At 41.4% G+C, this 16,596-nt stretch overlaps 3 protein-coding genes across 3 annotated transcripts in view; 2 read left to right on the top strand and 1 right to left on the bottom strand.

The window, feature by feature from the left end:
- LOC124039626 (piezo-type mechanosensitive ion channel component 2-like) overlaps positions 1-2,978 on the top strand; it is a 167,699-nt gene extending 164,721 nt beyond the window's left edge. Inside the window, exons 50-53 of the mRNA XM_046355800.1 lie at positions 230-346; positions 689-768; positions 919-1,129; positions 1,394-2,978. Coding sequence (XP_046211756.1) covers positions 230-346; positions 689-768; positions 919-1,129; positions 1,394-1,649 — 664 coding nt within the window. The 3' untranslated portion in view covers positions 1,650-2,978. The remainder of the gene's footprint in view (positions 1-229; positions 347-688; positions 769-918; positions 1,130-1,393) is intronic.
- A 226-nt stretch (positions 2,979-3,204) lies between these two features.
- Positions 3,205-7,355, bottom strand: LOC124039625 (gamma-soluble NSF attachment protein-like). Its single transcript, XM_046355799.1, has 12 exons — positions 7,129-7,355; positions 6,711-6,778; positions 6,421-6,505; positions 6,304-6,321; positions 6,157-6,187; positions 5,817-5,926; positions 5,589-5,655; positions 5,332-5,402; positions 5,172-5,250; positions 4,956-5,035; positions 4,557-4,686; positions 3,205-3,986 (listed from the first exon to the last, which is right to left on the bottom strand). Exons 1-12 carry the CDS (start codon positions 7,179-7,181, stop codon positions 3,852-3,854), a joined length of 927 nt encoding a protein of 308 aa, XP_046211755.1. The 5' UTR covers positions 7,182-7,355; the 3' UTR covers positions 3,205-3,851.
- A 359-nt stretch (positions 7,356-7,714) lies between these two features.
- Positions 7,715-16,339, top strand: LOC124039151 (twisted gastrulation protein homolog 1-A-like). The gene is made up of 5 exons (XM_046355044.1): positions 7,715-8,171; positions 8,785-8,931; positions 9,943-10,042; positions 14,559-14,831; positions 15,868-16,339. The coding sequence occupies exons 2-5, from the start codon at positions 8,812-8,814 to the stop codon at positions 16,047-16,049; spliced, it is 675 nt and encodes a 224-aa protein (XP_046211000.1). The 5' UTR covers positions 7,715-8,171; positions 8,785-8,811; the 3' UTR covers positions 16,050-16,339.
- The last annotated feature ends 257 nt before the right edge of the window (positions 16,340-16,596 follow it).

Below are 16,596 nucleotides of genomic sequence, written 5' to 3'. Positions count from 1 at the left end.
ACTTAGAAACTCAAAGGTGTTTTGAACTGTAACTTGGTCAAATAACTTAGTAACTACAGTGTTGTGTAGGTCCACATAGATTACATAGTACTGACGTAAAATATCTGTTGAGATATCTGCCCATTTACGAGTGTACAAAGTAATATCTATGGGAAAGAATGTGTGGTGTACTATTTTTGACTTGCAAAATATCTACTGTCTGTAATTGGGATTTTTCTCTCTTCAACAGGAATCTCAGTCTTGGAGCCAAAGCTGAAATTGCGACAGATAAACATGTAGCATACCTTGATATGACAACACGACAAGAGTTAGTAGATCTCCTGAATGGGACCAGAAACCAGGCTGTGTAAGTAGCCTATGCTAAGGGAAACAGACTACGACTTTTCAGGCTTAATTAAGCCTTCATAACCCCTTCATAAGGTATTTTATAGATGCTTGATAAATCATTCATAATTAAAGTGATGCTCCACAACTTTGTATAATTTGAGACAGCAGTTTTGAAAGTGGTTCTCACGAGCCAAAACGGGTCCCAGTTTGAATTGTGTACTACATCATCCATTTTTGTTTTTGTGCAAATTGTATGATATGTTACAAATCCAACTCGTACAATATGTTCTGTTTTGTTGAGATTAAAGATCCCGGACTGCATCTTTAAATGTCCTGTCTCTTTCTCTCCCCTCCTCTCCAGGGTCATAGCACAAGTCTTCCCATGCTTCCTCAGAGCTCCCAGTGACTCCAATGCCAAACCTATAGAACAACTCCATAAAGGTAATGCACGAATCCTTAAACCTGGAATGACTTCATATGGATAGAAACATTTAGACATTTACATCGTCCTGAAATGAACACTTGTGTTTTGAACTGACGCATCGCCCTCTTATTGCCGTTGATGTATTGTTTATGATATCTCCATTTCAGACAACGGCTACAAGAACATCCTGCTCGACCTGGAGAGAACCCACAACAGCAGTGGTGAGATCCAGGAGTGGTGGATCGTAGACCAGCCATCGGCGGGACAGATCCAGATGAGGGGTGCGGCGGTGGGGAAGAAGAGAGAGGCAGGCCTCCAGCTTTACGTGTTCAGTGACAAAGTCAGCCCGCCCAGTCTGGGCTTCCTGGCAGGATACGGGTGAGTGGAGGATATCTGACGGTCTGACTTGGGTCATGTAACTCATGTTCAGTGAGACACACAATCATCATTTTGGATTGTTTATCAGGCAATACCATTTCATTTCATAATGTTGTGTTGTGCTTCCTGGACACAACCCTGGTGTTGCTTTCTAAAAGGTTTCGTGGATTTATATTGCTTTATCACAAGTCATAAGCATGCATGTGCATTTTGTAATGTATTATAACATGGCTTATAATGTGTTATTTTGTCTCTCACCGGCAGGATCATGGGCCTGTATGCATCGGTGGTGCTGGTCATCGGCAAGTTTGTGCGCGAGTTCTTCAGCGGCATCTCCCATTCCATCATGTTTGAGGAGCTGCCCGCCGTGGACCGCATCCTGAAGCTGTGTACCGACATCTTCCTGGTCAGAGAGACGGGCGAGCTGGAGCTGGAGGAAGACCTATATGCCAAGCTCATCTTTCTCTACCGTTCACCAGAGACTATGATCAAGTGGACCCGGGACCAAAAAACTAAATGACAGTGCCACCTAGTGGGGGGCAGAGACATGAAAAAAGCACAATCCAGCAGGAAGTAGCTAGCTCGCTATGCTCCCTGTACTTTGGTGGGATGGTATTAAGGGACCCTCTCCCTATCAAGCCTGCCATGAAAAACAATGACCTACACATGAAAGGTGACTTTGAAGAACAGCGGTGGCTGGTGGCACTTTAAATTAGGAGGACGCGCTCATAGTAATGGCTGGAACGGAATGAATTTAGTGGTATCAAACACCTGGTTTCTATGCGTTAGATATCATTCCATCCATTATTATGAGCTGTCCTCCCCTCACCAGCCTCCTCTGTAAGAAGTTGTTTATTGTTTGTACTCGTTTAGTACAACTCTGAAGAATTGCAGCCATCAGTCAGTGTGTTTGAGATGTCACAGACAGGCAGGGAGACAGACTGCAGCTGTCCTGCCTGCCTCCAGACGTCTGGCCTTTTTCCTATTGGGAAACATGAACCAAGGGTTGTGCAATATACTGATAGCTGGCTGTAAACTTGAACAGACATGTTTTCTTGAGCTAACACGGGAGAAGGGAAAAGAGAAGAGAAGCGGGCAGCGACTGAGAGACACTTGACACTTTGATTTTCCAAGATATTTCCCTTTACAATAGCCTACCTGGAAGTGCATTGGCTTTTCCAGCAAGACAACGAAGAGAGGTTGAAGACAACACACTGGGCACACACTGGTTTAATCAACGTTGTTTCCATGTAATTTCAATGAAATTACGTTGAACCAACGTGCAATAGACGTTGAATAGACGTCTGCGCGCAGTGGGAAGTTACAATAATTTGTTGTCGTTCGTTTTGTTTCTACAGAGTAATCAAGGGAGCTGTGGCAGACATCGTTCTCAGGAAATGTGGATCATCTCACCAGAAAGGGATTACGTTTTTGGTTGTTTGAACCTGTAGTACACCTAGGAAAGAGAAACAATAAAGGGGAAGATGTGATGAACACTGTATAGAGATTAGAATTATATTTCTATAATATGGAGCATGTCCATCTTGATGGCGCCCCTATAAAGACCTAAGAATTGAGGGCCTAAATACAGATACTGTCGTTGACGTGTGTAACCTGTGTCGGTTATATTTGATTGCTTGAAAACCCCTTGTTTTTGACATTACAAGTTAGTGTTATTTTAAATGTACAAGTTCATATGTTCAACCAAAATGTGATCAAGGCCATCAAATCTATGCATTGGAAAATGCAGCACCATGTGTAAGTGAATAGATTGTTTTCATGTATAAGGAATCTAGTTTGTGACGTTATCGAGGTTCAGTGACTTGAATGTAACAAATGTTTGAAAGCTGACCTGCTGCCATTTTATTCCAGTCCATGACTTGATTCAGTAAAAACACTGAGGGCATGCCACAAACATCAAGCCTGCATACTCCACAAGACTTGACACACATTTTAAGATTAGTTGTAAACATAAATCATCATCTAGCTTTCAGTCAGTTCCAGAGTACAGGCATAACATATAATACAAATGGAAAGGCATTCTGAAATCTAGAAGAAACTAAAGTACAATAATATACCAATTACCCAAATATTTTATTTTCTAAACATAAATTTGATTCATTATAAGTGCCTTCACAGACAATAGTAACTGAAATGGCTGCTTTCAACACTTCATACTGTACAAATTCAGAAATCATTTCATCCACCCCTTTACGCATCAATCATTGAAGCACAGAGTTTGATATTGTAAGGTGAACGTGCAAATCATTATTTTCACACTGAGTATCTTGTTGCATACTGTTGTAGATAGAATGAGAAAACACCTTGATGATCCATTGAGGCAAATACAACAAATACATTACCAAACCTAGATCAACATTCAAAATCAAATGTTTTATATCACTTCAAATGTAGCAAAATATACATTATTTTACAATCGCAGTAAACCCCAAAAGGGACAAATAATACATCTTTAAGTAGTGTTTGATTATTTTCCACAGTGATATTATATTACCATGCTTATGTTATTGTTATGAGCATAACTCGTTGTTATGATTGATGGTTAGAGTGCCTACAGTTGTACATCTGGCGATGGGAGGCAAGGCAAAGTTCACGACCCCCTGGCATGCTGAGAATGGGAGGGGTGTGGAAGATTCCGACACCCATCCTTAACAGGTAACTGGAAGTGCTCTGGTCCAGACAGGAAGTCCAGGTTCTGTGGCTAACATAGCCCACCAGCGTACTCATCCTCATCAGCCTCCCCTGCCTCCGCTCCTTCCCCAGCATCGGCAGCTGAAGCAGGAGCCTTCTTCTTACCCCCCCCTGGAACCCTCAGGCTGATGGACAACTTTGCATACTGCAAGAGAATTGGCACTGTGGTCAGGTTATGGCAAGTTGTCTCTACAGTATTTGTTTCTCAGAAGTGTTTCCTAAACCTCTCATTGAGTACCCAAAGCCAGTTCCATGTTTTTGATCTCTTCCTAAACTAGCACAGCAGATTCAACTAATGAACTAATCAGAAAGTCCTTGGTTAGTTTGAGTCAGGTGTGTCTTTCTGGAATTGATCAGGAGAGGTTTAAGAAATAGCTCTAAAGAAATGTAAAATATAATAAATCGTACAAAACAACAAGAAAGCAGGGTCTAGGTGGGTGACGCAGGTAAGCAAGCAGTTGGACTGCTATTGTTTCTATTAATATATTACTTTGCATTATTCAGGCTAGCCTGGAAATGCATCTATGGGGTGGCTAGGAGAAAGGTTTCATAAGGAAAGGACAGCTCATGATTCCATACCTTTTAAAGACCTTAAATGTGATCAAAGGAGACAACAGAACACAATTGAGAGAAGTAGATACTCAAATGATGTGATGACATGCTTTGAAGTGAATGATGGTTACATACAGTATAAACCACAAGGCAGAACACTCACATCATTGTCCATGTACTTGAATAAGGGCGAGTTACAGACGCAGTGCACTTGGTCCTCATCCTGCTCGTCATAGCCCTGCAGGAGCTGCTCCAAGGCAATACAGTCCTCACTCCCACTGAAGCCTGGCAGACTAGGGTCAAAGGTTAGAATGGTCAAGCATAGGGTTGCAAAATTCCAGTAACTTTCCCAAAATTCCCAGGTTTTCCAGAAATCTTTCTAGAAATCCCGGGTGGAGTATTCACAGATTCCGTGCTTATTACCTCCTGACTCCAGGAATATTTCAACCCGGGATTTCTGGAATTTGGGTTAAGTTACCAGAATTATGAATCCCTAGTCAAACATAACAAAATTCATAACCTTCATATTTACCTTTTAGTTAGACAAATGTAAAGTCAGTACCTGTAACTCTCTCGAACACATTTATCTGCTGCTACGAAGTCATTTCTGTGAAGGTGGACTAGCACTTGGGCAATGGTTTTCTGAAGAAGAAAATACACAGGCAACCATTTGGTTTTAATCTTCACAACAGGGGTAATAATAACAAGAGTCTGCTCAGTTTTGAACACGGTCAATTGTCTTTATCAGGCTAAATAAGTGAAAGATCCTTAAACACACCTTAAAACACGTTGGGTAATTCTCTATTTCTTTATACATGTTCTTTTCCTTCTGAATCGACACTGCTGCTTCATCAAGCCTGACGGGCCAAAAACAACAGTTAGCTGGAAGGGAATGAGTAGGAAAGGTAGAACAATCTGTAAAGCAGGTGAGAATTTACTTGTGCTGCCTGACGAGAAGTCTTGATGCTTTCCCCAGCATCTCTACAGCTTGACGTAGACGGTCTTCATTCTGCAGAAATATACATTCATCATATCAAGAATATTTTGATTGATTTGATCACTTTTCATCACATTAATATATAGCCAATATCAATGAAATAAGACAGATTCCTGCAGATGTGACCCTGAACTGAGGCTGTGGCTGGGAAGCAACTCAATGATTGGTGTTCTCTAGAATCAAAAATTCAAGTCGTACCTCAAACACTGATGCAGCTTTCTGGTACAGATCCACTGCTTTTGCTAGATCCTGTGATTCAATTAGCCTGGAAAAAAGAAAAGTGCAACTTTAACTGAAGTAGCCTAAGCATCAAAACGAGGAATAACAACGAGCATCATCATATGTTTACAGTGACATGCCAATGTTGACAGGGAATTCATTTTGAGAGACCGTCTAAGACGATCAATATTGGCAACCGGTACGTACTTTCCAGCTCTGTCGAGGGCCAAGGCTGCAGTGTCTGGTGTGCCATTCTCTACATACATCATGCTTGCTCTCTCAATATACTGGATAGCCTCTGGTATCCTCTGCATGTCCTGGAGAGAAAAAAACATGTCTGTCAATGATTAGCGTTAGTAGCTAGTTAATATTAAAACCGTAGTCATGTCAAATCATGTCAAAAGCATCTGGCTAAAAACAAAGCCTTTAATCCAGAAGGGGGCAAAAAAACGTAAAAACTATGGCATAAACGCAACAGTAAATTTCACCCGACCTCTGATAACAAGTATATATGATTGACAATAATGGTTAGCACATTAAAACTAACCTTGAGCATCATACCAGCTGCCTCAAGTGCTCTGTAACAGAAAGATCTCCTTAGCAACATTAAATACAACCAGACGTAGACAAATCAGTGTCATTCTGGTTCTATTAATATCATCACATAAGATAGGCCTAGATCTTTTATACTCACTTGGCTGCATGGAAAAGTCTGTACATTGAGTTGAGTTAAAGAAAACAATGACCTTGTTCAAAACTAACCTGCAAAACCATTTATAAGCCTCCCTCCCCATTGGCAGTGAAAGGATACGTTTTGTTGTTGGTATGTGCCTCTGCCTCTTGCAGGTAAGCCTCCTTCGCTTCTTCAAGCATCTTGGCATTTTTAAAGGCAACAGCTGGGCGAGAAGGGAATGCTTCATTATGCATTTATAATAGGACAAATCATAAGACAACTTGAGCAACACTTCTGCAATATAGCCTAATATTACTGACAGTGTGCCATTGCCCAACTAGACTATCAAATGTTGTTGTTGTAGTAGGGGACATACATTCAGGTCCAAATTGTTGCTACAGAATGTATGAACCTTTGGGATACAATACCTGCTTTTGAGTACTCTGATGCAGCACTGTCATAGTCAGGCTTCCATTTCATGAAGCTAGTCTTTAAACTGTGGGAAAAATGAATCGTATTCAGTGCCAAACATTACAGAAGCATTGCCTCTGAAAAAAAGTTACAATTATATGGATTTGCCATAGGATGTAATACAGGTATGGACGCCCTAGTATTGATGATGAAGTGATACCGACAGGCTTAACTGCAGTGCAGCTCAGCTGGCTTCCTATCTAGAATGGCAAGCTAGCTTGTTAAATTGAAAATACCATTCATATGCTTTTGTTTTATACATAGGTACTTTACAATACACGATTACCAATACTATGATAGTGGCTGACTACCTACTGTAATAGCTCAAACGCAATCTAGCTAGCTAACGTCATCTAGTTAGCGAGATTTCCTTACTATTTTTCAGCCTTGGCAATGTGGTCGTGCGCCTCGTTGATTTTCGCAGCCATCTGGTCCAGTGGCGGCTCTGCTGTGTAGTCTACTAATAATGTAATGAAACAATTATTAATATTTAAGTTCTCACTGGCTAAACTGTAGTGAGATGTTGCCGTTACTGGTTTCAGGAGACCTGTCCTTCTTCAGTGTGTTGACTACGGAAGCTCGTGAGTTGCATTTTATTTTTCTACTCATATACTGCGACAACGTTAGAATGTTGCACCTACTGGGCAATAATGTAATAGTCCGTTTTTTTCCTCAATTTAACGCCCTTCCTAATTCAGAAAACTAGTCTTCTTTCATCAATTCAATTCAATTTAAGGGGCTTTATTGGCATGGGATACATATGTTAACATCGCCAAAGCAAGTGAGGTAGATAATATACAAAAGTGAAATAAACAATAAAATGAATCTCTATTTGCAATGCATTATGAAATCTCAAGTTATTCATTTATATAGCCTACAAAATATATAATAGAATTCCTCTATTATTACATGTATTTTATAAAGCCTTGTTACACTAGCAGTTGCAAAGTGCTTTACAGATACCCAGCCCAGAACAAGCCACGCAGAGGAAGAAGCAGTGGCCAGGAAAAACTCCCGAGAAGGAACCTAGGAAGAAATCTAGAAAGCAACTAGGCTCAGAGTGGTGTCTAGGCCTCATCTGGCTATTATTATCAGTGAAAAAATTGTTGCTACTATTTTCTATGTGATAAGCTAAAAAAAAATCGTATAGCCCAGTCGAATATATCACTGCCAAACCTATAGACATGGCCTATCACATGATACCAATTGACAGTGTTCTTGGCTCGGGTTCACCTGAGCAGGACTCCTGTGTCTGAAATGGTAGCTGTATCTTTAAGGCGCTTGCCTACCCCTGTCTGCTTTGTGTAGCGAGTGTGGAGAGTCACGCCATCAGAACATGCTTTAATTCTGAAAAGTAGAGGTGGAAAAGGGGTTAAGAAACGTTCACCTCTGGAGCAACAATCGACTAGTTGGGCAAGGTGAGTTTGATTACTACTTGTATTATACTGTTTATCGGTGTGCGTTTTTGACCAAGACAAAAACGGCATCCTTTTCTTCTGAGTTGGTTGATGTTGAGAAAAGGTGTTTATAGCTGTGGATATGCCTCTCCAAAACACGAGGTTTGTTCATAAACGGCGCCTGAAAAGTGTCAGACTTTTCATACAATTTATCCAAACTAAGTGTTTAATTTTAGGATAAAATGTAACTTTCCTTCTTATGTAACCCTGAGGTCTTTAAGAGGGTTGCACTACTTGCATGATCAACATGCTATTGTTGAATTAGATTACCGTAATAGCTATACAACGTTTAAATGTATTCGGAGTTTAAGATTAAATGCGCAGCAACCTTTGTAATTTAGTTGCCAGCAAGCGGGAAACCAATGTTTGCATTGCAGTGGGTCTGACGACTTGGGGATTTGTGTAGAAAGGGAATAATGCACCTTTAAAGCAAACGGGCAATTTACCATAACAATTTAATCAAAGGGATGGTTCCTTGACACGATTTTTCCTGCGTTTTATTAGTATGTTTGTTGATGTTGAATAAGGGGTACATTCCAAATTCTTGTCTGACTCTTTGTTTTTGTCGGTGCAGGATACCGTTGTTTCGTGCGTGTCGGAAATGAAGTCCACTCAATTTTTACTATCCACTGCACTTCTTTTCCTTCTATCTGGACTTTCCATGATTACCGCTTGCAACAAGGCTCTCTGTGCCAGTGATGTCAGCAAGTGCCTCATTCAGGTAAGAAGGCTAAGATTCTTAGTGCGTTTTTTAAAAGGCATTCGGTTTAGGTAAACCTTTCTCACTAATACCATTTTTCTGTTACTAAATCACTTTGAGAGAACTCTATGGAATTTCTATAAGGAATCTCTTATGTCTTTTCAGAGTAAATTGCCACTGCCATAGTGTTATGCCAAAATGGTATATTGTAGGACTTGATGCACCTCCCAATATGCATTTCCACAGTGTGCATGTCATTTTACATGAACCTAAAATCTCTACATTCTCTCTATACTGGAAACATGCATACAACCATAACAGTACCTGTACACTAAATGAACCCTTCTGAGAACACTCAACGAACAAAGCGGAGATACTAAAAATGTACTCGATATTGGCTTGGCTTACAATCAGGCGCATGTTGTACATTTCCAGCCACACAGTGTCTTCAAAGGATGCAGCCTAGTCTACCTTGGCTGTACATGCGATGGCCAATGGAGATTGATATCCGTATACCTTCCATGGTTGCTGTTGCAGCCACAACCACACTTCACTGTGTGCTTAGTTAGCTCCATCCCTGTGCACATCTGGAATTTGACCTCTGCTCTCCCTTTGAACTGCCCTCCCAGCCGCACTGGAGGAGTCACAGAACAGGCAGCTTAAGGTCGGCCCACTCCTCAAACATACGCAGTTACACACACCCACCCGTAGTGATTTCTAACAGGATATGTATGGCTTATTTTCTTGTTTGAGTCAACCATGACGTGCTCAATACACAAAAATAATGTTATATTGTTTTGGCGCTCATGTAACAACTAAAGCCAGACTGAGACTACTTTATTGAAAGAATGTTTGCACAACATGATAGAAGGCTTAAATGCATACAAGAGTTATGCAAATGAGTGCCACCTTCACTGTCTATTGCTGAATTCCTCTCTTACTTGTGAGTTATGCACTTATGTACATCAGTCCTGCCACATGCATAAAATGTGACTATGTTATAATATACATTGTGTGTTTTGTGATGTACAGGAGCTGTGTCAGTGCAGGCCCTCTGATGGGAACTGCTCATGCTGTAAGGAGTGTATGCTCTGTCTGGGCACACTGTGGGAGGAGTGCTGCGACTGTGTGGGTAGGTGCCAGAGTTGTGCAGTTGTGGCCAAAAGTTGAGAATGACACAAATATTAATTTTCAAAGTCTGCTGCCTCAGTTTGTATGATGGCAATTTCCATATACTCCAGAATGTTATGAAGAGTGATCAGATGAATTGCAAAGTCCCTCTTTGTCATACAAATGAACTTCATCCCCAAAAAACATTTCCACTGCATTTCAGCCCTGCCATAAAAGGACCAGCTGACATCATGTCAGTGATTCTCTCGTTAACACAGGTGTGAGTGTTGATGAGGACAAGGCTGGAGATCACTCTGTCATGCTGATTGAGTTCAAATGGCAGACTGGAAACTTCAAAGGGAGGTGCTTGGAATCATTGTTCTTCCTCTGTCAACCATGGTTACCTGCAAGGAAACATGTGCCGTCATCATTGCTTTGCACAGAAAGGTCTTCACAGGCAAGGATATTGCTACCTATAAGACTACAACTAAATCAACCATTTATCGGATCATCAAGAACTTCACGGAGAGCGGTTCAATTGTTGTGATGAAGGCTTCAGGGCGCCCAAGGAAGTCCAGCAAGTGCCAGGACCGTCTTGTAAAGTTGATTCAGCTACGGCAGGGGTGTCAAAGTCAAATGGACGGAGGGCCAAATAAAAAATTTAGCTACAAGCCGAGGGCCGGACTGTTCGAATGTTCATTGAAATTTTTTTAAATGACGCATATAGTCTAGTGAACCTAATTGAACCTACTGAAAACCTAACAAATATATTCCAATATGATCAGATAAATAAAGCAATATTTTCTTATGGCTCTGTCAGTAATCTTTAATTTTCAACAGACACAAAAGACAAATTTCCTTTATATAAAAATCCCCATAACATGAACATTAAATGAAAGAAACCGGTATTCAAGGCACCATCAGTAGCCTATATTTTCTATTTTAGCAAAAGTGGGCTAAATTTACTTCAAAGAAAAAAACAATAATAGCAATTTTCTATCATCCACTCAACTGAAATATTTTTAAAATATAATTGGATTGAAATACAATAAAATAAAGTGCAAAAATCTATTAATCAAAAACAACACTTTGTTTAAGGAGAAGTAACATGCAGTGAAAACAAATATTAAACTTTAACTTTTAAACTTGAACTGAGTAAAAACTCTAAATATGTGATTGCACAGTAATGTTCACTTGTTTGAGGTTGAGGGTGATACTTGGTGGTGTCCCATCTTTTCCACAAGTTCATCAATGTTCGGGGTAAGGCTCTGAGCTGAGGAAATCCTCAGAATTGAGTGGAGGTGTTCAGCAGTAAGTCGACTTCTGTGTGATGTTTTGTTCAAGTTCATCAAAGAAAACAGTTGTTCACACAGGTATGTGCTGCCAAACATAGACAACGTTTGAGCAGCCTGGATGCGCAGCTGGGGCATTGTGTCGGGAGGAAACGGGCGAACTCCGCAGCACCCACTGCCACACAGTTTGGTTTTAAATGCCTTCACTGTACTGTACATATCAGAGATGACACGATCCCGACCCTGCAGCTGCAAGTTCATTGCATTCAGATGACTCGTAATGTCACACAGAAAAGCCATTTCACACAGAAACATTTCGTCTCGGAGTTGTGTTGTGTCTTTCCCTTTGCTGTCCAAGAACAGACAAATCTCCTCACGAAGCTCGAAACATCTTTGAAGCACCTTTCCCTGGCTTAGCCATCGCACCTCTGTGTGATAAGGCAAATCACCATGCTCCGTTTCTAACTCCGTCAGAAATGCCTTGAACTGGCGGTGATTCAAACCTTTGGCTCTGATAAAGTTAACTGTGCGCGTGATGATGCTCATTACATGCTCCATTTTCAAGGCTTTACCGCACAACGCTTCCTGGTGTATGATACAATGATAAGCTGTCAGCTCACCTGTCGCGTTTTCCTCTTGCATCTTTTCCCGTATCTTCTCCACCAGTCCGCTCCTGTGTCCACACATCGCAGGTGCTCCGTCGGAAAATCCCCCTCCGTAAATGGCCGGGCTGATTTAGCGATCTCTTCTGCCAAAATAAAACTGGCCTTGACAGCAGCCTGGCCTTGTGATTTGGCTTTTTTGAACAGAGCCTGTCGAGATTTGAGGCCTCGTTTTAATTCCTCTGCCTTTTGTAGCCTTTGTTCCATGTCCATATTCTTGTTGTTGTCCGCGTGTTTCGTTTCATAATGTCGTCTCAGATTATACTCTTTCAGTACCGCCACACTTTCTCCACACAGAAGACACACAGGTTTTCCAGCTACCTCCGTGAACAAATACTCCGACTCCCACCTTGTTTGAAACCCCCGGTTCTCAGTGTCCACCTTCCGTTTTGCCATTTTTGATGGGTATCTGAAAGTTAATTTTACTGTGATGCTGACAACTGCTGTGCCAATAAATATTGAAATGAAGCAGCCTACTGCTCGGTGCGTCACCGTTGCATTGTGGGAAATGTAGTATTGGTGCGTGTAAAAGATCTGCGGGCTGCCGGCTTGCTGCGGTCTGCGGGCCGGTTCTAATAACAAATCAAGATCATCCCAGGGGCCGTAAAAAACCTTCTCGCGGGCCGGATGTGGCCCGCGGGCCTTGACTCTGACATATGTGAGCTACGGGATCGGGGCACCACCAGTACAGAGCTTGCTCAGGAATGGCAGCAGGCAGGTGTGAGTGCATCTGCACGCACAATGAGGCAAAGTCTTTTGGAGGATGGCCTGGTGTCAAGAAGGGCAGCAAAGAAGCCACTTCTCTTCAGGAAAAACATCAGGGACAGACTGATATTCTGCCAAAAGTACAGGGATTGGAATGCTGAGGACTGGGGTAAAGTCATTTTATCTGAATCCCCTTTTCCGATTGTTTTGGGCATCTGGAAAAAAGCTTGTCCGGAGAAGACAATGTGAGCGCTACCATAAGCCCTTTGTCATACCAACAGTAAAGCATCCTGAGACCATTCATGTGTGGGGTTGCTTCACAGCCAAGGGAGTGGGCTCACTCACAATATTGCCTAAGAACACAGCCATGAATAAAGAATGGTACCAACACATCCTCCGAGTGCAACTTCTCCCAACCATCCAGGAACAGTTTGGTGCCGTAAAATGCCTTTTCCAGCACCTTGCCATAAGGCAAAAAAGATAACAAGTGCCTCGTGGAACAAAACATAAATATTTTGGGTCCATGGCCAGGAACCTCCCCAGACCTTAATCCCATTGAGAACTTGTGGTCAAATCCTCAGAGGTGTGTGGACAGACAAAAACCCACACATTCTGACAAACTCCAAGCATTGATTATGCAAGAATGGGCTGCCATCAGTCAGGATGTGGCTCAGAAGTTAATTGACAGCATGCCAGGGCGGATTGCAGAGATCTTGAGGGGGAAAAAGGGTCAAACACTGCAAATATTGACTCTTTGCATCAACTTCATGTAATTGTCAATAAAAGCCTTTGACATTTATGAAATGCTTGTCATTATACTTCAGTATTCCGTAGTAACATCTGACAAAAATATCTAAAGACACTGAAGCAGCAAACTTTGGAAATTAATATTTTTTATTCTTAACTTTTGGCCACGACTGTAGAATTGAGTCACAGGATTTGGACTCGAGTCTGGCTCTTCACAAATTTGAGACTCGAGATGATGGAAAATAAAAACTTGAGACTTAACTTGGATCTTTGACTTGACTCATGACTTTGTCTGGCCAGGTTTTGTCACTCATTTTGTGGCAGAGAGACTCCGTGGATTACACTCCACGCAGCCAGAGTAGCCGCAGGCATCACACTTTCAAAACAAAAGTTAGAAAGGAATGCCATATACAGCTCCCAAAATATACAGCTCCCAAAATTGTTTGGGGATCAAGCATATAAACTGTTTGCTTTGCCATCGCACCAGCAATGGGGCATCAAGCTACAATTACTAGCATAGGTCTTTTGTTAAGTCAAAATAGCTTGATATTGATCTTATGAAGCTTGCATTTGGAATGAGTTAAAATGTATTATTACATAATCAAAATGTGTTGTAGACAAAATAATGAAAAGGGCTGTCTGCTAGCCTCAATAAATAGACAAAGATTTGTAGTTGATTGATGTCATTGCATGTCTTGTTTTATTTTTTTTTTGACTTGAAATAACTTGGCTCAGCTCAACTTGCTCTTAAAATGCACGACTTGGAATTGACTCTAGACTCTGCCAGTTCTACTTAGGACTTGAAACTTTGACCATTTTGCTTGAGACTTGCTGGTGACTTGGTCCCACGTACTAGGTGCACATTTGAAAAGGGCAAACTACAACCAGGGTCAGAATGGATTAATGAGGATGGATATTTGTTTTTTGCATCATATTGAGCTCCTCCAAATCCTTCCTTCCATTATTCACTGATTGTTCAATGTAGTGCACCCATCCTATTTTACAAGTGTAGTGCAGTGAATGGTGAGTATCATATGAACAAATAGTGGTTTATTGATGATCAGTAATTTATTGTAAAAGTATTTGATTTATTTACCAATTATCAACTTGTTCCCTGCATCCCATCACACAGGGATGTGTAACCCCAGGAACTACAGCGATACTCCGGCTACCTCCAAGAGCACGGTGGAGGAACTCTACCGACCCATCCCCTCACTGTTCCGTGCCCTCACAGAGGGCGAAGCACCTATCAACATGATGGTAGTATCCTTCCCCGTGGCTGAGGAACTATCTTACCATGAGAACCTGGTGTCTTTCCTGGAAACTCTGGAGGACCAGCACCAAAATGTCTCCCTGACCGGGAACAGTATCCACACCAGCTACGATAACACCCAAAGTACTGAAGGTAGGGAGGGATGAGCGGGTTGAATTTTGGGGACAATCATAGCTGCTGGGTATTCCATAATAAGAGAATAAACAGAGCAGGGCACATCATAGTCTTACAAAGATACCAAGTTTATCCAAATTTTAGTTCATCAGAAGACTCTGAAGATTCTACGATAGTTTAGCATTTGTAGCAAAAATATCATTCAAGTCATGGGACCGATCTTGTCATTTTTCACACATCGTGTCTATACATTTCTATTGTGAAGCTCAGCAAGGTCACATAGGTAACATGATGCTCACAGGTTATGACTGTATGAACTACACATTGAAACATCCAGCCCAAAGAGGGAGGTTTAAATAAAATACTTACTAGTCGCCAAAGTCGGTTTGCTGCCGAGTTAAATAAAATATTCCGTCAGATTGGGCACCCCCGTAAGTGCTAAAGATATGAACTTTGGTCCATCCCACTATTTTAGGGGAACCCCAAGAGCCAATCAATAGCTCAAATCCCAGACAGTCTATTGTTTTAGGAGAGGGAGAGCTATAATGAAGTCATCGCTAAAGTTGCTTTGATCCGAGCTCGGTGGCTAGACCCCTCCATTAAAACATATGCAATCTCGGGCTATTTTTTGATGGGTTTAGTGGGCTGCTAGCCCTGCAAATTGAGTAGATTGCTGCTGGCCTTGTGGACTTTCATGTGCATCCACTCAATTTGTCTTCTACTCAGCAACCGGTCCTAGTGATATGGTGTGTGTGTGTGTGTGTGAGGCCACTTGACAGTTCATGTAGGTTTAGTATTCTGATCATATTTCTGAGCAGGGAATTCCGAACGAGTCATGCGGCTATGCCTACATTTTTAAATATGTCCAGTGTTTCCGGATTCCCTTTTTCCCGGGGGGCCGAGACAGAGTTTGGGAAACCCTGCTTTAGAGTACCTTCTTAAAGTGAAGACTAAGCATGTTTTCCGGAAACTTTTCAAATGGATAGTGGTAATATTTCCCTGTTGTATTCCTTGGCATTCAAAGGCTTATTTCTCCATGTCTTCCCCTCCACAGATAACATGTGCACTGTGGTGTACTTTGACGACTGCGTGTCCATCCGCCAGTGCAAGCAATACTGCGAGTCCATGGGGGGCTCCAAATACCGCTGGTTCCACAATGCCTGCTGTGAGTGTATCGGCCCAGAGTGCCTCGACTACGGCAGCAAAACTGTCAAGTGTATGAACTGCCTGTTCTGATTGAAGCTAATAGGACTGGCGACATTAGGGTACTGTGTTCAAACTGCCACAAGGGGGCACTATCTGGAGTAGCAGATGGTTAACTGAGGAATATGACTTTCATAATGCTTCAGTATTTTTATGAATTATTTTTGCTCATTTTTATATTTTATAGGTTCTTTAGCAAATTAGAAATATATCGTTTTGAATTTTTTCTAGTTAAGAGGAGAGGTCCATGTTTTAAAATGTGTAATGCAATGGCATTTTATTTTTGATGTCATGGAAAATCAGAGTAAATGCTATTTGTATAATTGTTTTATCACGTGTTATTTTAGGAAACAACGTCCATATCCAAACTAATAGCCAGCCGTTCACATGTTGGATTTTATATGTGCAGTTAAAATGATTTGTTTCATACTGTCAACACTATTTTAACTCATAATTTAAGTTCGGCCAGACATATAGGACATGTTTGGTACAGATGGGTTAAGTTCAGCTGGCCAGACAGATAGGATAAGCACAGTTTGTACGGTGATGGAATTTTGTGTTTTCCAGGCCTGGAAAAGTT

This window comes from Oncorhynchus gorbuscha, linkage group LG07, assembly GCF_021184085.1.
Source record: "Oncorhynchus gorbuscha isolate QuinsamMale2020 ecotype Even-year linkage group LG07, OgorEven_v1.0, whole genome shotgun sequence".
Lineage (NCBI taxonomy): Eukaryota > Metazoa > Chordata > Actinopteri > Salmoniformes > Salmonidae > Oncorhynchus > Oncorhynchus gorbuscha.
This window is presented reverse-complemented; position numbering and strand designations above follow the sequence as displayed.

Coding starts and splice junctions, on each gene's coding strand:
- LOC124039151 (XM_046355044.1), top strand. CDS start 8,812: ATGAAGTCCACTCAATTTTTACTATCCACTGCACTTCTTTTCCTTCTA. Junction 8,932..9,942: donor TCAGCAAGTGCCTCATTCAG/GTAAGAAGGCTA, acceptor TGTGATGTACAG/GAGCTGTGTCAGTGCAGGCC. Junction 10,043..14,558: donor GGAGTGCTGCGACTGTGTGG/GTAGGTGCCAGA, acceptor CCCATCACACAG/GGATGTGTAACCCCAGGAAC.
- LOC124039625 (XM_046355799.1), bottom strand. CDS start 7,181: ATGGCTGCGAAAATCAACGAGGCGCACGACCACATTGCCAAGGCTGAA. Junction 6,779..7,128: donor ATTGCCAAGGCTGAAAAATA/GTAAGGAAATCT, acceptor TTTTTCCCACAG/TTTAAAGACTAGCTTCATGA. Junction 5,251..5,331: donor CTTCTCGTCAGGCAGCACAA/GTAAATTCTCAC, acceptor TTGGCCCGTCAG/GCTTGATGAAGCAGCAGTGT.